The following is a 26,840-nucleotide window of genomic DNA, read 5'->3' on the forward strand; positions in this document are numbered from 1 at the left end:
TTAAGCATTTAAATATTGTGAAAACTAGAGGCAAGACCCATGTTTTGGTGTATTTCTTTCCTTATAAGTTTATGTAAGCAAATAATGATCCAGTAGAACTGTGTGGTTTGATTCAAAACTAGTACTTGCCAATTGGGATCAACTAGTTGTAGACAATTCCAAAAAAGAGAAATTGGCCAAAGTTTGAATATAACTTTTTCTTTTAATAAGCAATGGTGTTACCCTTCTTTTTCTTTTCCATAATTTTATTTGATGGTTTTTTCCTTTCACTTTAATGGTTTCTCACGTACCCTATAAATTTCAGATTATATAATTTGAAGAAAAAAATGTAAAAACATGCTAACACCCTCATTTTTTTTTTTTAGATTTCATAATCCAAAGTAGGTTTGGAGATGGAAAAAGAAATTCACATCTTATATATCTAATAAAGAACCCGTTGGTCGGAACTCTCAAATGAATGACGATATTTTTGTTGATTAGAAAATTATTTTACTAGTTTGCAATTGTTTTTTGGTACTATGGAGATTTTAGTTGGTAAAAATTTAAACAGGAAAGTGATAAAAGATTTTGTCTTGTGTATAAAAGAAAAGAAATATGATTTAATGTTGAGTTCCTTCAAAAAAAAATGATTTAATTTTGAGTTGTATATGAAATTGGAAATTGTGCTAATTCTACGGCAATCCAATTTGGGTTGAAATATTTTGATATACAACTCAAAATTAAATCATATTTCTTTTCTTTTATACACAAGACCAAATCTTTTATCACTTTTCTGTTTAAATTTTTACCATAAAACCTCCATAGTACCAAAAACAATCGCTCAGTAATCCAAAAGAACTAGTACTTCATTTGTTCTAAAATTGTCTTCGGTTTTCTCCACACATATTAATAAAAGCTAGCAATAAATTAAAGAATGTTGTGCCCCTGGAGTATTGTTTAGCATTCTCCAAATTATAATTATTACCTATTGGTTGTGAGGAATTGCCATAAATATGTAGTGAAGTATTGACTTGAAAATAGTATGTAGGTTATTTCATTATGGTGATCAAACTGACGATAGTAAGCGTCCACCATTGATTAGTGTGGGCATAGCTCATTTGTCTTGACGCTAACGCTTAGATGAAAACACTTCAATGTCAATCCCAACCGATTCTAAACCGACTTAAGTACACCCTCCGGTCACTAATATAAGCAAAAATCCACTTTCTAGGTTCATTCAATAGATGATGTATGTAACTTATAATAAAGACTACATACATCATTAATTGAATGAACCTAGAAATTGAATTTTTGCTTATATTAGTGACAGAGGGTGTATTTGTTAGTGACATTATTCTTTTGGCATGCATTTTTGGTCGATGCTAACATTGATTTTTGAAGTTCTTATGCTGAAAAAGGAAAGAAATAAAAGAGGGGATATAAATAGCAAAAGTTACATTTCTACTATATTTCTTCATAATAATAGATACAAAGAAAATTGTATGGTCCAAGTCCAACGCACAAAATTCTTTCTCCCCTCATTTAAATGCTTTTTCAAATAAGAGAAATATTTTTTTTTGGTGGTGGCCGGGGTTCGAACCCGGTACCTTGCATATTTTATGCATTGTCTATAACAATTGAGTTAAGCTCACGAGGACAAATAAGAGAAATATCTTAGTTCTCTCTTATAGTCCCTTTGTTCTGATTTTTTATTTATTTTAAATATACTCAACCATACATAGTTTTAAATTATATGGTGAAAATATTTTTGGATGATTAGGATTGCAACACCTGTTCAATCTTAGGACCCTTATCATAGAACTTCTTACGAAATTCTCCAAATGACATGGATTTATATATTGGAGGATTGTTTCCATCTACCAATTCTTCTGCAGGTTCTATCATTCTTGAAAATGATGGATAGATGAAATATGCAACAGATGTACGTACACTTTTTGAATTTGTCACAACTCTATGTTCAGCACCAACAAGCCTTCCATTGGTGATTATCTGAAATGATCAAATTTTATCATTAAACTTAATATTTAATTAATTTAAAAGATTAATAACATTGTTAATATCAGATAAATTATATATTAAATGAGAACAAAATAAAAAGATTGTTTCTTTTCCCGTCCTATGAGTTTCTCACACGCCCTTTGCAGTTCGGATTTTAAAATCAGAACTACATAAAAACCTCATAAAACCTTCAAAAACACGTTGAAATATTTCAGATTTTAGAATCCGAATAGGGCGTACGAGAAACTCACAGGGTGGGAAAAGTAAAGACCAAATAAAAATGAGAGAAGATAAAGTTGAATTTGTAATTTTACCTGCAAGATTAAACCAATGTTAACAACAAAAGCATTGGGAATAGGTTCAATTGGAATCCATTCATCATCCTTAAGAACTTGAAGGCCATGTACCTCTTGATCTTGAAGTAGAATAGTGATGATTGTAGGGTCTCTATGTTTGGCTAGACCCAAAGTTAAACTTGGTTCAGGGCAAGGAGGAAAATGATGAGCTAGTACTACTGGATTTTCACTAAGTTCCCCAATGAAATATTCTGGTTTAAGCCCTAACCCTTCACAAAGCATCTCCAAAATTTCATGTCCCAATTTGTTCAGTTCTTGTGTATATTTACCAACAACCTCACTGAAGAAGAAAAGAGAGTTAAATTTGTTTACTTGAGGTGAAATTTGGTATAGAGAAAATAGAAATGAAAAATAAGAGAAACGTGAGTCCCATGCAAAGTATTTATGTCCAAAACTAGTCAAATGATCAAAACATCTTTATTTTTCTCTCATTTTCAATATTTCCTTTATAAGCATTAGAATTCTTTCTATATTACTAAGAACTCATTTGGTATAACATCACGTTGATAAAAACATTGTGACTTTTCACGTAAACGCAGAAGTTAGCATTTGTAGCTTCTAAAAAATTACTGGGAAACACATCAAAAACCGTGGAAAACGTGAGTTTAGGGTAGCAAATAGCAAACCAAACCCATGCTTAAGTTGAGAAAAAATAAACTTATATATGTTCTCCCTTTCATCATATTAACAAATATAAAATTATCTTATTATTTCTTGTCTCTCTCTCTCTTCTTGTTTCCCCTACTTTCTCTCTATGTTGAGGACTAGAATCCAATAGTGCATTCCAGTTTTATAACGATAATATTAAGGGCAGCTATGCTTAACTAAGAATCTTTTTTTATTTTTCGACGATAGGCTTAACTAAGTTTCTAAGTTGTAGTTTCATGTACAACTTTTACTTGATGCAGGCATTGCATTGGAAGTAAGAACCGACCGTTTGTTTTCTTTTAATATGAAAAATATAGGGATTAAACTCCCACACATTTAAGTTTGGTTCAGTTGATAAAGACATTAGTATATTATATGTAGGGGTTGAAGTTCGAACTTCGAATACTCACTTAGTTATCTTTAAAAGATTAGTCTAATACTTTACTTAGCCTAAGGGTTAAAGCTTTTAGAAATATCTTAAAATATTACACACATTTTTTTTTTTGGGACCAATTCTTGTTTTTTTTAGAGGTCCATAGTTGAATTGTTATTTTTAGAGGTCTAGAGTTGAATTGGTTAAGTTTATCATTCTAATTCCTCAAAAATATGTTTTGTAAGAGTTATAATCAATACACTTTTTTAAATATATTTCAATTTTTTTTTTTTTTTGCGTTAAAGACAATTTCATTAACGAAAGTCTGACAATAAATCAAATGTCAAAACTGCAGAAATACAAGACAATTTCAATTTTTGATTTTGATTGATTATGATTATATATAAAATTCTTTCTTTTGATATATTTGACTTTGGTTTTCTTGGTTACATTACATCAATTTATTGATCAATGTTTTCCCCTCAATAACGTTATGTGATGATGATGCAATAATTTCACGATTTTGGTTTCAAACTGATACACGTACAAATCAAATCGCTTTCATTTGTGAAATATTTAATTCAAGTTGATATAATTTAGTATATATGATGATTAATTAGTTTTGACTGAAGAAAATTGAACAATTCAAAAATAAACATCTTCCCTCAACGACTTAAATATAATATATTGGAAAAATATCCAAATGGTATATTAGTTAAAAAATGACTTCAAAATATAGGAAGAACTAACAATATATATATATATATATATATATATATATATATATATATATATATATATATATATATATATATATATATATATGGAGATCATGAAAGTAAATAATTAATTTACCGGTATTTAGGTGGTTTCTGAGGCCAAAACTCCATGAATTCTCCAGAGGGAGGACAAGGGTGTGTCAATGTGTCCTTCCAATATTGAACAGCATCTATTTGGTAATTCTCACTACTTGCATAGAGCTTACAATTAATTCCGTTTGGATCTTTAGAGCATTCACTTATCTTTTCCTTTGGAGGCATGGCATGGAACTCTTTGAAAATATTGAAGGCTTCATCCATTAAATCCTTGGAAACTCCATGGTTGATCACCTATTTCATAGTTTTTTAGATTAGTCAATCTAGCAAGCTCAAACAATGATTTTAGGTAAATTTGACAAGTAAACAAAACAAAATGGAATAAATTAAATTTTTTATTTTGATATCTTTGACTTCTGAGGTTTAACACAAGCGATTGATACGCAATATGTTTGTGTGAGTATTGTACACCCTCGAGAGCTTGATTCCTATACCATGATAAAAAGATGATCTCTTTGTTTGCATGAGAGTTTGATTCCTAAGCATAAAAGATCAATATGCACTTGGAATTGTAGTAATACCCTTTTCAATATATTTCTATTGAATGACAAATGTTAGTAATTAGTGATTAGATTAAAATTTTTTTTCTTCTAGGTTTGAATTCAGGATCTTCATTTCATTATCTCTTAACTCAGATGGGCTACCTAACCCCCACACCCTTTTTGATATTGTTGAATTGATAAAAAGGTTGTTTCTCAAATTGAGCTTGGAAAGGTTGAGAGAAAGTATATCCCTTAAGAAATTTCTCATTTGGCAGGTTATACAAAATTCATTATAAGTCTCTAATAAGGTGACAATTCTTCATAATCTTGAATTCTTCTAGGGTGTCTTTCCATAATATAAAATTTTCAAGTCTAAAACAAATTTTGATTTGATCCATTTTTTAAGTTAATAAAGAAACAAATCAAGTATGAATATTCATGAATTATTTTGATTTGATTTGATCCATCATACAAATTTTGATTTGAATGTCAAATGCTTAACTAGCCATGAATATCTACGAATATTCTTTAAAAAACAATTAAACACTTCATTTCCTTATTCAAGAGGAATTATATAAATTAAGTAGAAGAATATAAATTCTATATAAAATCAAAGAAATTGTTGACTCTAACCTGAAAAAAACCATATTCTTCAGAAGCTTTCAAAATTTGCATTATGGTATGAGCATGATCATGTCCTCCAAGATCAATCAAGGGTATTGTCTTACTTGAAGGGTTCGTGACCTTACCAGGTCTACACTCAAGTGGTTGCACAAAGGAAGGTGGAACTGAGGAATTAACATTAGACCAACTTGAGATAAGCCTTTGTTCCATTGTTTCCATAACTCCTATGTTGTCTCTATAGAATTTGAGAGACACAAACAACAATGTCCTTTGAAGAAAAATTAAGAGTTTTCACATGTTGATTGCGTCATTTTATAGTTATACATACATGTGGCGATGTGAACCATGCAGTTTCTTGTTGTTTTTGCTTTTTGTTGTTTTGGGTTGTTTGTTACAATATAAAGGATGTTGACCTTGTACTATAATATTCTTTCTTGTGCTATATATAAGAAAATGTCTCAAATTTATAGAAAAAAAATTCACAAATTTCTTGTGCCTTTGTTTATTCAAGCTAAGTTAAATGGTGTTGGAATTAACAAAGTGTTAGTAGATGGTGGTGCTACTGTTAATCTCCTACCACAATCTTTTCTAAGGAAACTTGGTATTTCTGAATGTGATTTGAAACCACATAATGTAGTGCTCACTAATTATGAGGGCTCTACTGGACAATCTCTTGGTGCTATCGAACTAGAATTGGTAGTAGGAAGCATAACCAGAGCAACTGTGTTTTTGGTAGTTCCTTCTAAAGCCAATTTCAATGCATTATTAGGAAGGGAATGGATCCATGCTGTAGGTGCAGTTCCTTCTACAATGCATCAAAGGGTTGTGATTTGGAGGAAAGATGGTTTGGTAGAGAATATTGAGGCTGATCAGAGTTATTATTTCAAAGCTGAAGTTGATAATCAAGATATCAACAAAAAGAACTTTGACAAACAGCTTCAATATATTGCACCATTCATGGAAAATGATGCATCAAGTTCTATGACTAAAGAAGAAAAATTCTTTGTAAAACTTGCACCAGAATGGGGTTTTCGTTGGAAAACTGCATTCGATGATGACTTCGTAGTGGTGAACAATGAAGATTGCCATGAGAAGATACCTGTAAAGGAAAAAGATTTGCTGAAGACAAGAAGTACTTCGTACAAGAGGGTTACTGATGACCAAGAATATTCAGCAAATGGAATCTCACCAACTGGGTGGGATATCAATAATTGATCGATGGTTGAGCCCAGCATATGGGAAAAGATTACGGCTTATGTAGCCGAGAAAAACTTCGATTTGGCTGAAACAGCCAAAGAAGAAGAGGTCTTCGATGCTTCAGTAGAAAATAATTCTGATGACCTCATTGATGATAAAAAATTAGACTGTATTTATGATGATGAACCTTTGGGTTTTGAAGAAGATCCAATGGGATCTACAATAAAAATGAAGGCCCAAGATCCTCTTGAAGAAGTGGATATAGGAGATGGTTCTGTAAAAAGACCAACATACATAAGTTCAAAGATTCCTAAGAGCTTCAGAGATCGAATTGTGGCGCTGTTGAAAAATTACAAGGATTGCTTTGCTTGGGATTATCATGAAATGCCTGGTTTGAGTAGAAAGGTAGTAGAGTTGCAATTGCCAATCAGGACAGACAAGAAACCAGTGAAGCAAATTCCAAGAAGGTTTGCACCAGAGATTCTACCAAAAATAAAAGAAGAGATCGAAAGACTCCTCAAATGTGGCTTCATCAGAGCTGCAAGGTATGTTGATTGGTTAGCTAATGTAGTTCCTGTTAAAAAGAAAAATGGAAGTATAAGAGTTTGTATTGATTTTAGAGATTTAAATCTCGCCACTCCTAAAGATGAATATCATATGCCAGTAGCAGAAATGTTGGTAGATTCTGCAGCAGGTTTCGAATATTTGAGTATGCTTGATGGTTATTCAGGTTATAATCAAATATTTATTGCTGAAGAAGATGTTTCTAAAACAGCATTTCGATGCCCAGGGGCATTAGGATGTTATGAGTGGATAGTAATGCCATTTGGTCTTAAAAATGCTGGTGCTATATATCAAAGAGCAATGAATTCAATGTTTCATGATTTTATTGAAGATTTTATGCAAATTTACATTGATGATATTGTTGTGAAATCATCTTCTGAAAACAAACACTTAGAACATTTACGTTTATCATTCGAAAGGATGAGACAATATGGATTAAAAATGAATCCATTAAAATGTGCGTTTGGTGTTTGTGCAGGTGATTTTTTAGGATTTGTTGTCCATAAAAAGGGCATCGAAATCAATCAAAATAAGACTAAAGCTATAATGGAGGCTAAAGCACCCTCTACCAAAAAAGAGTTGCAGTCTTTATTAGGCAAAATAAATTTCCTCAGAAGATTTATATCTAATCTAAGTGGCAGAGCGCAAGCATTCTCGTCATTACTTCGATTAAAGAAAGAGGAAATTTTTAGATGGGAGCCTGAACACCAAAAGGCATTTGAAGACATAAAGTCATATTTATCTAATCCTCCTATTCTTTCACCTTTGTTGAAAGACAAAAAGATGAAGTTATACATAGCATCATCTGAAAGAACTATAGGGAGTATGTTAGCACAAGAGGATGAAAATGGTGTAGAAAGAGCCATTTATTATCTTAGTAGAGTTTTAAGTGATGTTGAAACAAGATATCATCCTAGTGAGAAATTATGTCTTTGTTTATATTTTTCATGTATGAAACTTAAGCATTATATAAAGCCTTTTGATGTTTATGTTTATTCCCATTTCGATATTATTAAGCACATGTTATCTAAACCTATTCTGCATAGTAGAGTTGGTAAATGGGCTTTGGCACTCACAGAATATTCTTTAACTTATCAATCTTTGAAAACTGTGAAAGGCCAAATAGTGGCTGACTTTATTGCTGATCATTCCATTGAAGAACCTGTGACTGGGGGCATCGAAACATTTCCATGGACATTATATTTCGACGGGTCTAGTCATAAAAATGGTTCTGGAATAGGTATAGTTATTGTTTCACCAACAAATGAGGTAACCAAATATAAATTTCGAATTAGCCAATATTGTTCGAATAATGAGGCAGAATATGAAGCCTTAATAAATGGTTTAGAGATTTTGCTCGAACTGGGGGCGAAATGTTTAATTATTAGAGGTGATTCTGAATTAGTAATAAAGCAAATAACAAAAGAATATAAATGCCTCAAAGAAACTTTGATAATGTATTACACTATAGTTAATGCATTACTTAAACATTTTGCTCAAATTGAAGTTCAACATGTTCCTAGAGCAGAAAATCAAGAAGCTAATGATTTAGCTCAATTGGCTTCTGGGTACAAACTTTCGAAGGAACAAGAGCAAGAGGTTATTGAAATTAAAACAAAGCGTAATTCGATAGATATTGTGCCTAACAAATTGTTAAGACCAAAACTTGGGGGCATGGAAGCATCTCAAGGATACCTTCAGAGTGAAAAATTTTCTGAAATTTTGGTCATTAACAATTTGGATGATAATGATTGGCGAAAACCCATAGTCAATTTTTTGGAAGATCCAGATGGCACAACTTGTAGGAAAGTCAAGTATAGAGCCTTGAGTTATGTGATAATAGGCAATGAATTATTTAAAAAGACTCCAGAAGGAGTTTTACTTAAATGCCTTAGTGAAGCAGAAGCATATTTGGCTGTATCGAATACTCATAGTGGTGCTTGTGGTACACATCAAGCAGGCCATAAAATAAAATGGCTTTTGTTTCGACAAGGTGTTTATTGGCCAACCATGTTAAAAGATTGCATAAATTTTGCTAAAGGTTGTAAAGAATGTCAAGAACATGCTGGAATTCAAAAAGTACCAGCTAGTGAATTACATTCAATAGTGAAACCTTGGCCATTCAGAGGATGGGCTTTAGATGTAATTGGGGAAATCAAACCTAAGTCATCCAAAGGCTACAAATATATTTTGGTTGGAATAGATTATTTCACTAAATGGATAGAAGCTGTTCCACTAAAAGATGTTACTCAAGATGAAGTTATAAACTTCATTCAAAAATTTATTATTTATAGATTTGGCATACCAGAAACTATTACTACGGATCAAGGATCTGTATTTACTGGTCGAAAGATGGTAAAATTTGCTGAAGAAATAGGATATAAGTTGTTGACTTCAACACCATATTATGCTCAGGCAAATGGTCAGGTAGAAGCAGCAAATAAGAATTTGATTACTATAATCAAAAGAAAAGCTAGCCAAAAGAAAAAACCCAAAGAATGACATGAGTTTCTTTATGAAGCTTTATGGGCAGTTCGAACTTCTCCTAAAGAATCTATAAATACTACTCCTTTTCGATTAACATTTGGCCATGATGTTGTATTGCCAACAGAAATCTTACTTCAATCTACTCGAATTCAAAGACAAATCGAAATTCCAACAAATCAATATTTGGATATGATGTTGGATGAATTAGTAGATATTGATGAAGAAAGATTAATGGCTTTAGAAGTGCTTACAAAGCAAAAAGAAAGAATAGCAAAGGCCTATAACAAAAGAGTTAAATCGAAATTATTCCTGCAAGGGGACTTAGTTTGGAAAGTTATCTTGCCGATGGATAAAAAGGATCGATGTTTAGGAAAATGGTCTCCTAGTTGGGAAGGACCATGGAAAATTCTAAGAGTTTTTTCGAATAATGCGTATGAGATCGAAGAATTACAAGAAGATCAGAGAATTATACGCATAAACGGTAAATATTTGAAAAAATATAAACCGATGTTACAAGAAATTAAAATTACACAAGAGTAATTTGATTCGAAATAAAAACTTGGCATTAATTTAAAAATGCCAACTGATGGGCTGGTTACATCGAAATGCTTAAAATGGAAAAACCATTACAAAAGAAAACACAAAGTACTTAAAGACTAAAAGCATTTAAAGATGGTTTTCACCATTCAGTTACAATCCCAAAACGATCGAGAAACCAGCGAATTTCTGTATCGAGACGACACTTGAAGCAAGCATTGACCAAGTAGTATTCATGATCTGGCCCAGGTAGAAGTGAATACCAACCTCCAATTCTCCCATCTCCTGCACAGTTGTGGTAGTTGTTGCAAAAACGACGCCTAGTAAGCCAAATAGGCATGGGCCTATTCCACCAAGGACAGCGAAATCGATAAGTTGAAGTTCCTCCCAAAATGTCGCTTCGAAATTCTGCCAATCGATGTGTCCATGCAAGATCTTCGAAGTTTTCGAGGATGTTTTCTGGCATAGGCATGGAGAGCGCATTGATGAGAAGAAGGTAGTACCTTGCACTCAGAGAGCCAGTGGCGTTGATAGCAGTAGTAAGGAGGCGTTTTAGTTCTTCAATGTTTGGATTAGCATCCAACATGTGTTGAGTGCTTCGAAGAATACAGAACATGGCGTTGCCATGATTCCAGAGTCTAAGTTTAAAAGCAAACTTAGAATGAGCCACCATAGCATTGTTGTACCATTCATTGGGGTCGTAGAGGAAGTAGAGGACATCATTTCCAAAAGCCCTAGAAACTTCAGAATCCTCACTGACGCGCCAATGCCTGCTATTGGTATGGCGAAAAGCGAAAAGATCTTTCCTGCTTTGAGCAGCAATCTTTGCAGCAATCTTGACTAAAAGATCATCACTCAGATTATCAATGGTGGTCATGATGATTTAAGAAAGAAAAAGCTTTGAGTAAGAAGGATTTTTCAGACGAAGACGAAACAAAGAAAAGAGTGATTTTTATAAAAAGGAAAATCATATTTATAGTGGAGGGAAGTTGAAAGAAGTGGCTCAATCAAACGGTTCTTCTTGCTTTGAAGATGATGACACGTGGGAACAGTTATTCCGATGGCCAATGGTTACTTAACTTCGTAACCTGAGGGAAGTTTTAAAGGTTTTTTTTTTTTTAAAAAAAAAAAAAGGATTAATCTGTGTTAAAAGGTCATTTATTTGTTTTATTTCTTTTCAACTTCCTAGGCAAGTTTAACTTGTTGGGTTAAACAAAAAAGTTACTTTTTTGTTTCCTCATCATTAAAATGTCTTGGAAATTGTTCCAATCTTATTTGGATTTAAATAAAATTTAAATTCGATATAAGAAAATAAGAAAGGAATTTCGATGATTGAAAAGAAATTGTCGTTCGAAATAGAAAATGGTCCACGAATTGTTATAAAGACATTACAGACCAAGATATTCGATAAGGCTGAAATAAAATAAAAGTCTTAGAGAATAAAATAGAAACAGAACTAAATCTCAAATGATGAGATGAGTTTCTCGATTTGGCTCTTGTATTCAGCCAGTTGAGTATCGAGAGCATGGTTGTCACTTGCAAGTTGAGCAATGGTAGACTCTAGTTCCTTGGAGAGCTTGAATTTGTTAATAGCTTCATTGGCTTCTCGATTTCTGGCTTCATCCTTAGCCAAAATTTCAGCTTTTTGAGCTTCCAGTTCTTTAATTTTGGCATCGATGTCAACCACTTGCTGCTTCGCATTGTTTCTTTCTTGCTGAAGAGTTTTAAATTTCTCTTGGAAGGATGACAGTTCGATTACAATTTGATCATGATGCGCTTTCTTCTCTGCCATTTGAGCTTGATCAGTTTTCCTCTTCTGGAAGTTTTGATTAGCACTCTCCAACATTGGTTCAAGATAATTAAACAGGTTTCGAAATTTCCAACCAGTTGGGAGAGCACCAAGTTTTTCAAATAAACTCCTGATTTCAGCAAGAGCTCCAGCATCTTTTTCAATCAACTCTAGCAAGTTGGCTTCGATGATCTTCTTTTGAAATTCTGCTAGCAGGTTGTTCTTTGAAGTCTCAGAGGGATTTCCCTTGGATGAATCAGAAGTTTGGCCAGTGCTAGTTGAGAAAAGAGTATTACTCTTAGCTATCAAGGCAAAGGCATTGAAAGGATCATCTTTGGCCAATCGATCGATTTCTTCTAGATCGATCATAGGGGTATCTTGTTGAGCAATCATTTCTGCATCACCAGGAGCATTTTGTCGAGTAGTTATGTTTGTATCTTCAGTAGCAAAGTTTGATACATTATCTCCAAGGGTGGGTGCAGAATAAGATTGATCATTGTTGAGTGATTCATCATTTACCAAGTCATCAGTGGGTGTTTCTGTTTGTTGTTGTTGAGGAGGATCCACTTTAAGACCTTCTGGACTGCTAGCATCATCATGCTCATCTTCTTTGTCTTCAGCAATTGGTGAAGTGGTCTTCGAAGAAGGAAGAACTTGCCCATGTTGTGATGGATTAGTTTGTTCTTGTTCGATACCCTAAAAAGAATAAGATCAATGCTTAAAACAAGATACTTAGAAACATTGCGTATAAAATATGGTTTTGATAAAATACCTTCGAACCATTATCACCAACATGTGAATGAGCACTAGAATGAGAAGTCTTTCGAAGACGTTTGAATGGTTTAGATGGTGAGATGGGGGGAGAACCTTCAGAAGCTTCCACTTCGACTTCCTTTTCTTGGACAAGTGAAATTTGTTCTTGTTTTCTTTTCCTTCTTCCTTCAGTATGGACTTTGGGAAGTGTTACTTTGGAAGCTTCAATCTGTTCTTTAGTTATCTCCACCTCGCTATCATCATCAGAGAGATCGACAGTTGCTTGTTCTTTCTTGTTCTTTGATCTAGAAGATCTTTTTGATGAAGTTGTTTTCACTTTGGGTTCCTTTGATTTAGAAGGTTCCTTTGATGCAGTCTCAGATTTCTTCGATTCAACTTCTTTAGTTTGGGAAGCTTTCTTTTTCTTCTTGTCAGACTTGCTTTTCGAAGTGTTCTGGGTGCTGGCATCATCGAGCTTTGCTTCTCCTGGAGTTAAAGGCAAAGCTGAAATATGTGATTATACAGATAAGTACTATTTCTTCTAAAAATAGTATTAATATATTTTAGTAAAAGAAAAATCATACCCATGATACTGGGAGTTTCGATTCGAACTTGGGATAATTCATAGCCAAGTTCACCATTATATTGGTATAAATGGCATTTAGCATAGGTTACTAAATTATTTTGTGGGAATTTGAAATTATAAAGTAACCATTTTGGGTATGGTGGCCTAAAGGCCAAAGCAAGATTACAAGATGGAAGTTTTGCTAGTTTCATTTTCTTTTCTAAAACATAAAGATATTTATTGGGTGTTCCAGGGGGAAAAATTGTTTCTGGAATTTTTTCTCGAACTTTATCTCTCAGAGTTTGAGCAGCATAATATACTGTCCTCTTTGGATGTAAAGGGTCATATGTTGTTTGATAATATCTTTGAAATTGCTGAATTTCTTTAATGTGCGTACCTCTAGTCTTCTTGTCTTTGTTCTGCAAAGTGTGAAAAGTACTGGTCAGTTGAGGCAGCAATTCATCAGGATTCCCTCGATTGGATTGGCGTGTGTAATAATTTCGCCACCATCGAAAGAATGCTTCAGAGCATGCAAATGATGTTGAGAAATATGTAGGCTCGAACACAGTTGTTTTCCTGGCTTGAATTATGGATTTCCACACAGGTTCGATCAGAGGAATTTTCCATTCACTTATACTTTTGAACAAAGAGCTGGGTTTCGATTGAACCATACCAAACTGTCTAGCTACATGGTTAGGTTGATAACCATATACTCCATAAGGACTACCAGGTGTAAGTCTGCTAGATAGATAGGTAGGGGTCAAATAAGCTTCCCATATAGCATTGATTTCTGTTTTGTTGGCTGCTTTCGAAGTAGTGGGAAAGTCCTCTTTGAACCAGTTAGGTCCATATTTCCTAGTGGTAAATGGTGCCATCATAGGGGTGAAAATGGGACAATCAAGCAGGGTTTCATAAGCATTCTCAAAAAGTTGTTGTGAAGACTTATTCCCATCGGGGTGAAACATAGCTAAGCCTATACCTTCAGTGGTCTTGTCTGAGTATGCTGATGTGTAAGAGGAAGGTAGGATCGAAGCAAGTTTTGATCCAAAAATGGCTAAAAGCCATAGTTGGAACAACCATATGGGTCCTGATACAACTAAATTCCCACCAGTTTGGGGATAATCTCTAAGATTATTAGTTGTATGGTTAAGGGTTTCATACAAAGAACCTAGAATCAGTTTGCTTAAACAGATATCTGTTCCTTCATGTAATTGACTAGCTAGACACATGAATTTCTTAGGGACTTGTACTGACCTTGAGCAAAAAACATGCATAGATAACCAGTAGGTCAAGAAAGCTACATGTTCATCTGCAGATACTTCAGCACATTCGGTATCATGGTTGTTAGCTATAAACAAACCATAGGCAGGGCTATCGAAATTTACTGAGTATTGAGAGGTGGTAACATCTGGATTAAAGGTGTATCCAGTTGGTTTTAAGCTAGTAAGGCCAGCCACATCTAAAAGGGTAGGAGTGAGCATTCCACATTTCAAGTGAAGGCTGTTGTTCGATGGGTTCCAAAAATGTAAAGCAGCAAATATCAATTCATTATGGTATTTTGGACCATATCGAGATATTTGGATGAGATCAAAAATCCCTTTCTCCTTCCAGAATTGTCCCTTTTGTTTTTGAACTTTGTCTAACCAAGCAATGTATTCTGGATAAGTTTTTGGTTCAGTCCTAATTTTGGATTTTACAAAACTTAGGTCAAAAGGACCTTTTGTGAAAATTAAAGGAGGTTGAGTTTCGATGCATGGGAAAAGAGAGTTAATCTCTGGAGTTTCAGGTTCTAGAGAAATGGGGCCTAAGAATGCATGTGGAGTATCAGTACAAGGGATGATTACCTGGGTTTTCCAGATAGCTTTTTCAGCTTCATTGATCTCTGGTTCATTCATAAAAGCAGGAGCAGCACTGGCGATTTCTTTAGTAAAATCAATGGGTTCTTCGCGATTCACATGAGAAGTTCCTGCTGCGTTCGTCATTGTTTAAGTGTTTTTGTGAGAATTTGATGAATAGTGAAGATTTCGTGGTTAAAGATAGAAGTTGCAGAAAATTCAAAGTGTTTTCTTCGAGAAAATTTTTGGCGGAGAAGAGGAACAGTGAAAGTGAAAATGAAATGGTGAAAAGTGAGAAGAGTAAAGGTGAGTTTGTTTTTATATGGACCTTTGATCATGACACATGTCAAGATCTTATTTTGACAGTTTTACCATTAAAGTGTTGTCTTTTCCAATGTTAGAGAACGTGGCCCACTAACTAAGATTGTGGGGTCAGTATTTAAAGGAAATTTGAATTAGTTTTGAATTAAATACTGACATCATTCATTTCGATGGAGAATGTTAGTTATTTTTTTTTCAAAAACGTCTTTTTCTTCTTCGGTGAAATCGAAAATGGCGTTTCTGGGGGGCAATTTGTTAGCCAATATATTTTACTAGCTGTAATAAATGTGGTCAAAGTATAGTTGACCTAGATTTAAAGAAGATTCGAACAGAGTGTTGTATTGAAAGCAAATATGGGTTCGAAGATGGTAGAAGACTTCGATAAAGCAGTTTTCGAAGGTGGTTATCAACGGTTATTCTTTAAGTCAGTTTGTATTTTAAGTTTGTTTTCAAATAAGTAAAACTGTCGACTTGTGGCAGTTGTAGTTTGAATTTCAAAGAAGTGTAGTTATTTCTAGACTTAGTATAAATAGTAGTTTTTCATAGGAAAAACGGGTCACAATTCCATCATACAAACTTACACTCAAAGTATCCGTATGGAAGCGAGAAACGAGTCACAAGTTGCAATGTATGAATCTGTGTACCAACTCTTATTTAATCAATGCAATTTACCCTTTTTTCTTTAAGTGTTCTTGCACTTTACTTTGTTAAGTTCGATTGAGTTCAAGTGGATTGAATTCGATTGTTTTTATTGTATTTCTTATATTTTCGACACCAAAACACAGAATTTCTAACAACAAGAACAAACACAATATGTCCTAAGATTTACTGGTTGATCTTGCAAGTTACCATGTGTAAACCAGCGGTTGTTTACGAAAATCCAACGTAAACACATTGTTGAATCAATATCTTTTTTGGTGGTGACTGGAAATTATAATTTTTCAATAAAAAATTGTTACTCTTAGTCCCTTTAACATGTGTAATATTGAAAATGTTAGACAAACTCGTAATAAAATAATAATAATAATAATAATAATGATGATAATAATAATAATAATAATAATAATAATAATAATAATAATAATAATAATAATAATAATAATAATAATACTTTCTCCACGGGGATAATTCTTAGATGATCACAATCATAAATATAAATGACTTGGTCAAAGTTGATGCATTTGTTTACCACAAAGAGGAACAAATGTTGCATTCAATAATTAATTGTTTTAATAAAAAGATTGATTATTCTTTTTCTGTTTTTTTCTATTTGTGTAAGTGTACCTAAATAATTTAGATTTATGTTTTTTGTCAAAAAAAAAAAAAAATTATGTTTGTGAGAACACAAGTCTTGGTCTCTCCATCCAACAACAATCCATCAATTTAATCATTTTACATATTAATACAAATATATAAATGAAAAATATAGAATATTACACCAACAATAAATTGATTCAAGTGATAAGAGATTTTAATCGCTGACTTTTGTGTATAGAAAAAATTTAATTGAAATGAGAGAACTCACATTATGTGTCCAATTGATTTCCCAACTAAGATTAGTCATGCTTAACGTCAATGAAAACTTTGTATTATAACATGCTAAGCCAAAAAAATGAAAAGAATAATACTCATATTACTTTTTTTTGAAAGGAAAAGATATAATTAACACATTAGTTTGGGATATATTAATCATTTTTTCTCTATCATCTTTGTTGAAAAACATGTTAGTCTGGGATGTATTTTATAGTGTCAAATACAATCAAAATTTGTGTCAAAACAGCTTCTCTCAAAGTCAACATAATAACTAACGAGCAGTGATAGGTATACCACCATAGGTGGCATACACCTTCTACCACTCTTATGTGGCAATGTCATTAATAATTAAAAAACAGTTAAATTACATGTCACACAAAAAAATTAAAAATGACAAAAAAATCAATTTTAACCGTACCTCTCCCAAATTTCCAATTCATTCACCCACTGCTCTCTCTCTCTCTCTCTCACCCTTGTTCCATTTTCTTCATTCCTCTTCATTCGCCACACCCTCGCCGTCGACGGCGCCGTTCCCATCGCCGCCGTTTGCCGTCACAATTTTTATTCATCTACTTTCTCTCCATCTCTGGTGTCCTTTGTTGAACCACCCTTTTCACTCACTCGCCCCTAATAATCCGTCGTGTGTTCATCTCCGTTGTCAAAGATCTCTTTCCCGAATATCTCTTTCTGGCTGTTCCTTTTTCAACTCAGGTATTTTCTTTCATATTCCTCTTGGTTGATTTTGTTGTTACATTTTGTGATTTCTATTAGGTCTTCATTTTTTGGGTGATCTTTGTTCCTCATATCAATCTAATTTGAATTAGATTTAAGCATTTTTGTGAATATTGTAAACCTCAATTTACTCCATCCATAACAGTAATATCTAATTAAGGTTTTTTTTGTTTATAGAAATATAAATGCAATTTATCTTAGATTCTGGAAGATCTTAAGTTAATTGAGTGATAAAGTTTGTTTGACAGAAGTTTGGGATAGTCTCTTGTAAACTCATAGTTTTCACAATGACTTTTTTTTTTTTGAAAGAATAGTTTTCATAATGTCTTTGTTAGATTCAATTTAACTTGTTGATTATGATGTTTATTGTTCTAACAAAGGTCTGTTTTAATTTGTTGCTAGCCTAAGAATGTTTGAAACTGTTTGGGAGAGATTATTGATACAACCTATAACATGTACATAAGATATGTTATTAGCTTATTTCAATAAGCCCTCCAAGGTAGCTTATGAAAACAACTTATAACTTAAATAAAAATAGTTTTGACTAAATTTTATCTTTTGTTATATAAATAGTTTATAGTTAAAGTTTATAGAGGTATCATAGTGTGAGAATTAGATTGATTCTGATTATGTCTAGTTTATAAATGGATAGAAATATACATAACGAAAAAAAATTATGTAAGTACCATGTGACAGTTAGTAATAGATTCCGAATTTAGTAATATTGATCTTTGTTAGAGCTAAGCTAAGCTAACATAATTATGTGGTTTTGATACTAATCGAGTCTATAATTCTATGCCAAAATATTTTGATATGTAGTTAGTCTTCAATGTTGTCCAGTGGTTCTATATATTCGCCTAATCCTATGTACCTTTAAACTTTTTTACAAGGTTTATAATCCTCAAGGTTTGCACGCCTAAAGACGGACAATATCAAAATTCTGGAATGGTCACGCATCTGAAAGATTATGGTCATATGGATAATCGATTTAGTTAACTGTAATTTTCCAACACAAAATAATACTTTAGGTCAATCGAATGGTGAAGCACACAAATTCAACACATTGAGGTTTGCCGGACCATTAATGACATATTTTAATTTAGATTTGATTAAAGTTTTTGAGTCATTTTTGTTTCACATCTTTCCACCATTGGGACTTTACATAGTAGGTGAAAAAGTGGACATCAAACAAGGTCCTGAATCTTTTACGAAACAAATGTTTGAAAGGGAAGTCTTTCCCACATATTTTCACTTGTATTAGTTTTTTTCTGCGTAATAACGTAGATAGGGTTTCCTAACATTGTTATGTTATTGTTACTATTATTATTATGATTATTGAAATGCCCTTCAATGGTTATTATAATTAGAGATGCGTTAGACTGTTGGATGAGAAAATTAGCTTCTTGTGTGAAATGCATGTAGTGTATAATTGTTCCAGACTAAAGGTATTGATGTATAATAAATGGTTCATTTTCAGGTAAGATTGATGCATGTTTTTGAAACCAAATCATTGATGGAAATCAAGCTCAGATGAATCAACTCCAAACGACTTCGTTCAATTTTTTAATTTTAGTTTTATTATGTGATTTACTTATTCGACCATGTATATCACATGATTAACTTATTTAGTTTCAGTTTTATTGTGTCAAGTACTTATTCACCATGTAAATGATATGATTGTAATGTTCCACGAATTCATGTGTGTACTGTAAAATCACTTATAAATGTACAAAGAAGGAACAATGGAAATATCAATGTTATTTTGCATTGTAATTGTTTCCTTTGCCCCAATTCTATTTTCTCTGCACTCGTAGCTCGAATATGAGTAAATGGTTTAAACTCAGAAAATTGGTCGTTAGTGAGTTTGACAGCCTCACAACAGATAACTAATGCAATTAAAAGTCCAAAGCGATGAGGATTATCCCTATCGTGGCGTTGATGGTAAATGTGATCAATACAAGGTTAGTTAGTCTTCATTTTTCCACTGCTTGTAATATTTCTCACTCCAATAATTACTAATAATTTCCTCTGCTGTATTGTCTCACAGAAAAATGCTAGAGTTGTTTCAATTGATGACTGTGAACAGGTTCCTACCTATGATGAGTTGGCCTTGAAAAAGGCTGTAGCTAATCAGCCAATCAGTGTTGCAATTGAAGCTGGTGGTAGGGAATTCCAGTTATATGTATCCGTAAGTTTCTTATTCTAACTTACTCGATGCACCAGAGTAAAATAAAAGCTCCTAATCATGCAATACGAGTAGAAGGGAAAGAGTCGACACTAGTAATGCATACTAAAGCATAGAATTGTGCCTTATATTTAATCTAATCAGTACATATGTGAATTTGGCCTAATCTCTTTCAAATGTAAGTTAGATTGATATGTAATCATTTTGGCACATTCTTATTGGACTATGATTAACAACATAAGTATCTGGTAAGGGACACCTAAGAAGTTAGAAGTCAGAGGTTCGTGATTCAGCGTAACTACTAACTTATTATTGGACTATGATACTTGAATTATTATTGTTATTTCTGCTATTCACAAGAATTTACAAGGCCTTCTGAAAGTATTGCTAGACTCTCTTGTACGTATCTATGTGAATTGCTTTCTTTGTTTTCTGGCTTTAGGTATTATACTTATCACAACTTTTGCAGGGTATATTCACAGGAAAATGTGGGACAATATTAGACCATGGTGTTACCTCTGTTGGGTATGGAACAGAAAATGGAGTCGATTATTGGATGGTAAGGAATTCATGGGGTAAGAGCTGGGGAGAATCAGACTATATAAGAATGGAACGTAATCTAGCAACAAGCGTGGGAGGCATATGTGGAATTGCAATGCAGTCTTCCTATCCCATAAAGAAGGGCCAAAATCCCCCAAATCCTGGACCATCTCCTCCTTCACCTGTGAACCCACCAACCGTTTGTAGTAGATATCACAGTTGTGCTTCAAGCACTACTTGTTGTTGTGTACTTGGAATCGGAAATCTTCGCATGTATATATTTTGCCTAAAACAATATTATTTACTCATGGGAAAGATAACTAGCCAAATATATGGTATGTATGACCACATTTTTACACATGCGTGACCACTATTTTTTCATAAATTAGAACTTGTCCGTCCTTAGGCGTGATAAACTTGTCGATTGTAAAACAGGTTATTTATGGTTGAAAATGCTTTTAGTGCAATGATCAAATGAGATCATGCATTCGATTCGCCTAAAACGAAATTATTTACATTGGGAAAGATAACTAGCCAAATATATGGTCTGTATGACCACATTTTTACACATGCGTGACCACTATTTTTTCATAAATTAGAACTTGTCCGTCCTTAGGCGTGATAAACTTGTCGATTGTAAAACAGGTTATTTATGGGTGAAAATGCTTTTAGTGCAATGATCAAATGAGATCATGCATTCGATTCGTCTAAAACGAAATTATTTACATCTGGGAAAGATAACTAGCCAAATATATGGTCTGTATGACTACATTTTTACACATGCGTGACCGCTATTTTTTCATAAATTAGAACTTGTCCGTCTTTAGGCGTGATAAACTCGCCGATTGTAAAACATGTTATTTATGGTTGGAAATGCTTTTAGTGCAGTGATCAAATTAGATTATGTGTTTGATTTGCCTAAAACAAGATTATTTATACTGGTAAAGATAAACTAGCCAAATATATGGTATGTGTGACCACATTTTTTAATATGCGTGACCACTATTTTTTCAGAAATTAGAACTTATCTGTCTTTAGGTGTGATAAACTCGCAGACTGTAAAAGAAGTTATTTATGGTTGGAAAGACTTTTAGTGCAGTGACCAAATTAGATTATATGTTCGATTCGCCTAAAACGGGATTATTTATACCTGGGAAAGATAAACTAGCCAAATATATGGTTTGTGTGACCATATTTTTACAGGTGCGTGACCACTATTTTGTCATAAATTATGACTTGTCCGTCTTTAGGCGTGATAAAATGAACACACATGATATTTCTCTGATAAGTTTTGAGTAATTTCAAAAATATGACAGCAACTCGTGCACTAACCAAATTGATGAAGCATGTACCCACTTTTTTATCAAAGGAGTAACTATAATTTTTTTTAGTCTTGAAATTAACATTTGTTACTTTTTTTTATCATCTCATAACATTATAAGACATATAAAAGGGACACACTTGTGGTATTTCTATGATAAGTTTTTAGAAATTTCAAAAATATGACAGAAACTCGCAAACTAACCAAAAATTGTTGAAGCTTGTATCCACTTTTTATCAAAAGAGTAACCTATTTTTTTTTAACAAATATTACATACAAAAAATAAGTTAAAAACTTATAACAAAATGATAATATCTTCCAGCGGAACTACAACTTAGCATGTCTTGTTATAATTTTACAATAGAACTACAACTCATCAAGTCCTATCACTAATTTACAAATTTCCTACAAAGGGATGAATTTTTCCTTGTGATTGAGTTCACCACGTACTGTATCTGCTATGATGGTATGTCATTAGGTTGACTTGCTGTTGATAAGTATCAATCCTAGAGAATTCAATTGATCTAAGCACTGCATTCAATATCAAAGCTCTCATTTTCACAACTTTCATGGATGTGTTGTTTGTATCAAAATCAAATTGTTAATCAATGGACCAACCTGAAAATGCATCAATGTTAATGCTTCTATATCGAACTTAAGAAAATAACAATAGAACCAAACATGTTATTGCAATGAGCATAATTCATTTTTTTTTTATCATTATTTGTTCAATGGCTTAATGAGCAACTATATTTGTTCTTGGTCCAACTTTTGCATAGTAATCAAATGAACCAATTCAAAATTAAATCACATGAATTAGAAGGTCTCAATCATTCAAAAAAGGGAGGAGTTTGGCATTTCCTCTCATCATTGTCTCCTTGCTCGCCTTGACAAAAGTCAAAATAATGCAGATATATATATATATATATATATATATATATATATATATATATATACAGATCCTCTATTCTATAAATGAAAGTCTAATTAATCATAATATAACAAGGATGCAAGATCTTAACGCAAAAAGGAACATTGATCGAAGGAAGTAACATACCTTTTTGTTTTGTTTCACGGTTCATGGCTAAATGAACATATTGAAAAGCTTGAATAAGGAATGCCAAGTAAAGAAAACTACATCCAAATAAATTCATCACTGTATAAACTTTTTTTTTGAACAAATATCACTGTATAAACTAACAGCGAGACTTAACATACAAAACTAAACAAAAAACATGCAAAACCACCCCAATGATGCTAAAAAAGCAATGACAACAAAACAAAGAAACCCAAGATAAGATATGTGAAGCCAAAACCAAATGTCCCTGCAACTATAAGTACAAAGTAGTCCAACTAATTGCACAATTAAAAGGGCTTCAATAATCCCATGAAGTTGAAACAAATATACATGATCAAATGAAACAACAGAGCAATGAATCCAAAAAAAATATGTTATGTGCAAATATATTGCTTGGCACGCCGGACGAATACAAAACTAACATAAGACATCTCATATGACCACAAACTCATTAATATAATCTTAAGATTGATCATCACAAACATCACAACTCCTGCACAACCATACAACTCAACCTACAAGCTTGTTCACCATGAATCATTCATAGGCATAATTCTCTTCAAACATGAAATTTACAAATTCATCAAACTCTTCACTAATCAACTGACCTACTACTACGAGAAAAATGAAACTACACATCAATTCATCATATAAGTCTAACAAACCCCATTTAAGATGTTATAATGATTTTAAATATATTTAATTTAATCACAAAATGGATCACAAACATTTCCTTCTTCACCTAATTTATTCTACTATTACGTATACAATGTATAGAGAATACATTTTAATGAGATATTCTAACGGATAACAATATTTCACCTTAGATCTTGCAACTGAGTCATTGAATTTCATGTTTCTTTTGCAACAATATTCACAACAATTATAACAAATACAAACACATATTCTCAACATTAGTTTAATGCACTTAACCATATTATAACAAATAATTAACCACACTTTTTTTTTCTTCCAAAATTCCCGCAATTAGCCATTTTTTAACATAATTGTGACCACAAATCTGTTCATTAAAAATTAGTCGCTTAATCACTAAAGATATACTAAATAATTGGAGGAAAACTTGTGAATTTTGACACAAGCTAGCCAAATAATGACTTAACTTAACCCACACAAATTACCATCCCAATCCCATTTGTAGATCCCATCAAATGCAACCAATAACATAACATCTTAATAGGCAACAACCCAAAAGACAACAATAAGACACTAAAGTAACAGAAGATTTTAACAAAATTATGACCTAAACTTCTAAATATTATCAGGCTTCAATTAACCTATAATTCTCACAAAATTAGTATCATACTCTAATATGATTAATTTCTACACCATGAAATTCTAATTCCTTTAAAGTTGGTCACAAATAATTTCAAATCAACACAAATTACAATCTCATTAGGGTTTAACAAATCATTTCAAAAAAAAAAAATTCAATTTTGAAGAAAAACATTCAAAATGCAGACAAATAAACCATAAACACAAATCTTCGTCAGAAAATGAAATGAAAATTTGAGATTAACCTCACCTAAGAACAGAGAGATTGCAGAAAGAAAACGTTTGTTGATTGTGAGCTGACAATGGCTGTGAGACGACGGTTGCTGTAAAGAAAACATGTCGGTTGGAAGAGATTGCAGAAGAGGACATGCGGTGGGAGGAGATCGCGTGTTGGTAGAGGGGAGAGGGAAACTTCTCCGTGAGGATAGAGAGAGATGAAGTAGAGAGATGAAAGATCTGCTATTTCCTTTTTTCTTTTAATTTTATGTTTGTTTCCATGTCACAAGGCCTCTTTTTTTAATATTTTTTTTTGCCAACTCAAGAGTGGTAGGAGGGTGTATCACCAAAAGGGTGTTCACCAATCTTTTTCCATAACTAAATGTGTAATTTTTGTTTTAGTGGTCGTTAAAAACGGTATGATAAATGTGGATTAGAAGTCTAACATTCGATGAAAAAATGAGTGTTGAATATTATATGAAAAGTGAGTGTTAAATATTATATAAATGAGATGACTCACTTATGTGATATCTCTTGACATAACGTAGATGATCATCCGAACGTCTCTTATGACCCAAAATATGCACAATTTTTCTTTTTTCACCTTTTCTTAACATGTTAACACATTGACTTTAAGTGGTTCAGTAATTTTCACACGCATCTCTCTCCATTCCAAGGAACATCCGTGAAAGAAAGTAGTAGTAGCAGCCTTGAACAAGATATTCTTGATTAAAATATTTAACTCGTTTTTTTAATTACTTTTTATAAAAGAGTTGGAATCAGAAAATTGAACATATTACAAATAATGTGACTGGTCCGGCAACATCAACTTTTTTTAATGACAAATATTAGCATTTTCTTGTTTGCCAGAACACAAATCATGAACATTTAATTCAAACTCTTAGCTCAATCGTCCTCATGAGTGTAGCTCAGTTGATTGAGCTACACATCTTCATGTCAAAATGAAAAAGCTATATAGCCCACCTAAATTGGTACCGGAGAGAATCGAACCTGAAACCTTGCGGAGGATCCATTTATATTTCTTAAAATTATAAAAATAAAGGTAACTTATACTATGTTTGGAATGAAGATATTAGAGGGTTTTAGATGTGAGTGTTTTAGAGAGTTAAGTTTGTATTTTAGAATACTTATGTAAGCTTTTAAAAATAAAAATAAAAATCATATATAATATATAATCAATCAACATTACAATCGCATTTAATCTGTTTTTAATTTTTTTTATAATTTCCTTAAAACTCCTCCATTCAAATATATCTTTAGAGAAGGACATTATTATTTTATTTCAAAACAAGTATAGTAGGTGCATATGCTTTGCATGAATAAGACGATTAAAGTATAGTTAGTAAGTTAGTGCCATATGCAAAACTTACCATATTCTTTTCTTCTTAATAGAATTGGTGCCCCCTCCCAATGTAGAAGAAAACAAAATGATGCTGAAATGGTAAAGTTATTTTCCTTAATTCACACTTTTTTTTTCAATGTGACAACTGTAAAACTCAAAAACATTAAGTAGAGAAAAGTGAAAATTGACAGATTCCAATCAACGTCTTATCTATTACATTTTGTACTGAACCTAACCCGTCCTTGTAAAACTATCTTATATGGTGAGGTGTCACTCATTATAAACTCTAGTCATGCCATATATATAATGTATGTGAAGTTTAATTTTTCTAATACCATCGTCCGAGTTGAATCAATGTACAACTTAGGGTGCAACATACAAAGCCTTGAAATTTTAAAAATTGAATATATTTTGTATTTTATACACCCTAATTTTTTTTTCTAGAACCAGGTCAAACTAGATACTCATTGTGGACTAGAGGATTCATCTCATAATAACATATCCAATTGGTTGAAGCTGTGAAGATACATTGGGACGTCCACAGGAGATCAAAAATCTTAATTACATTGAATTGATAAAATAGAGTAACAATTGGTATAAGCAATATAGTTTTGCTTATATTTTTTCTTCTTAATTACAACAACCTTGTTTGATTTTTTCTCAGACCGGAGTAGTAAAATTTAATGTTGTATAAAATATTCTCCATTTGGTTTGGGTCACCCTCTAAACTATGAATGCACCAAATGGCTTAAGTCCTAACAATATGTATTGAGGGTATGTATTAATAAAAATTTAAGTCTTATATTGAAAAGGGACAATGACTAAAAACTCATCCCACATGTCGATTTTGTAACGATGAGTTGTTTCAATATAAAACTTGTAACCATTTTTTTCAAATGATATAAGCATTTCAAATTTTCCTAGTTTTCACCTATACACTTGTATGTGTATGTTACAAACAATGACTGCCGGCAGCATCTATTTGTTATGAAATTTTTGTAGGATTGTCCTTGTTCTTGTTTAATTATCCTCTATAGGTCGACTTCAACATCACTGTCTTTAGGTCGTGTGCAAAAAGACCAGTGTTATCATAATTGGATTAAATCAAAGAACTATATTATAATTTGCACCGTTAAATTGAAAGTTTGTATAATTGTTTTTTTGAATAAATGTGA

General features: G+C 32.5%; 3 protein-coding genes and 1 long non-coding RNA gene across 9 annotated transcripts; 1 reads left to right on the forward strand and 3 right to left on the reverse strand.

The window, feature by feature from the left end:
• Positions 1-1,419: 1,419 nt before the first annotated feature.
• On the reverse strand, positions 1,420-5,792 carry LOC146912782 (hyoscyamine 6-beta-hydroxylase-like). Its single transcript, XM_085722263.1, has 4 exons — positions 5,366-5,792; positions 4,231-4,484; positions 2,313-2,634; positions 1,420-1,989 (listed from the first exon to the last, which is right to left on the reverse strand). Exons 1-4 carry the CDS (start codon positions 5,573-5,575, stop codon positions 1,756-1,758), a joined length of 1,020 nt encoding a protein of 339 aa, XP_085578389.1. The 5' UTR covers positions 5,576-5,792; the 3' UTR covers positions 1,420-1,755.
• A 4,491-nt stretch (positions 5,793-10,283) lies between these two features.
• LOC146912783 (uncharacterized) lies at positions 10,284-15,230 on the reverse strand. Its single transcript, XM_085722264.1, has 2 exons — positions 14,503-15,230; positions 10,284-10,644 (listed from the first exon to the last, which is right to left on the reverse strand). Exons 1-2 carry the CDS (start codon positions 15,228-15,230, stop codon positions 10,284-10,286), a joined length of 1,089 nt encoding a protein of 362 aa, XP_085578390.1.
• Positions 15,231-17,237: 2,007 nt separating this feature from the next.
• On the forward strand, positions 17,238-20,902 carry LOC146912784 (cysteine proteinase mucunain-like). Of its 6 annotated transcripts, none has more exons than XM_085722265.1 (5): positions 17,238-17,648; positions 18,560-18,737; positions 19,147-19,630; positions 19,717-19,857; positions 20,324-20,902. In XM_085722265.1, exons 3-5 carry the CDS (start codon positions 19,559-19,561, stop codon positions 20,759-20,761), a joined length of 651 nt encoding a protein of 216 aa, XP_085578391.1. In that variant the 5' UTR covers positions 17,238-17,648; positions 18,560-18,737; positions 19,147-19,558; the 3' UTR covers positions 20,762-20,902. The 6 variants fall into 6 exon arrangements, with proteins under 6 accessions (XP_085578391.1, XP_085578395.1, XP_085578394.1 ...); XM_085722269.1 differs by having other exon boundaries at positions 18,560-18,667; XM_085722267.1 differs by lacking the exon at positions 17,238-17,648 and adding an exon at positions 17,655-18,168.
• A 1,023-nt stretch (positions 20,903-21,925) lies between these two features.
• On the reverse strand, positions 21,926-24,674 carry LOC146912785 (uncharacterized). The gene is made up of 3 exons (XR_015016890.1): positions 24,337-24,674; positions 22,773-22,849; positions 21,926-22,333 (listed from the first exon to the last, which is right to left on the reverse strand). It is a non-coding gene; the product is annotated as an uncharacterized LOC146912785 (long non-coding RNA).
• Positions 24,675-26,840: the final 2,166 nt, after the last annotated feature.

This window comes from Medicago sativa, chromosome 6 (genome assembly GCF_051527215.1).
Source record: "Medicago sativa cultivar Bolivia chromosome 6, Bolivia_mono, whole genome shotgun sequence".
Taxonomy (NCBI): domain Eukaryota; kingdom Viridiplantae; phylum Streptophyta; class Magnoliopsida; order Fabales; family Fabaceae; genus Medicago; species Medicago sativa.

Bases quoted from the DNA above. Each gene is read 5' to 3' on its own strand.
- LOC146912782 (XM_085722263.1), bottom strand. From the start codon at position 5,575: ATGGAAACAATGGAACAAAGGCTTATCTCAAGTTGGTCTAATGTTAAT. The intron at 2,635-4,230 runs GTAAATTAATTA...TTTCTTCTTCAG, and splicing joins CAGAAACCACCTAAATACCG to TGAGGTTGTTGGTAAATATA. The intron at 1,990-2,312 runs GTAAAATTACAA...TGATCATTTCAG, and splicing joins ACATTGGTTTAATCTTGCAG to ATAATCACCAATGGAAGGCT.
- LOC146912783 (XM_085722264.1), bottom strand. From the start codon at position 15,230: ATGACGAACGCAGCAGGAACTTCTCATGTGAATCGCGAAGAACCCATT. The intron at 10,645-14,502 runs GTCAGTACAAGT...TCTGAGTGCAAG, and splicing joins ATGCATGTTTTTTGCTCAAG to GTACTACCTTCTTCTCATCA.
- LOC146912784 (XM_085722268.1), top strand. From the start codon at position 19,559: ATGCAATTAAAAGTCCAAAGCGATGAGGATTATCCCTATCGTGGCGTT. The intron at 19,631-19,716 runs GTTAGTTAGTCT...ATTGTCTCACAG, and splicing joins GTAAATGTGATCAATACAAG to AAAAATGCTAGAGTTGTTTC. The intron at 19,858-20,323 runs GTAAGTTTCTTA...CAACTTTTGCAG, and splicing joins AATTCCAGTTATATGTATCC to GGTATATTCACAGGAAAATG.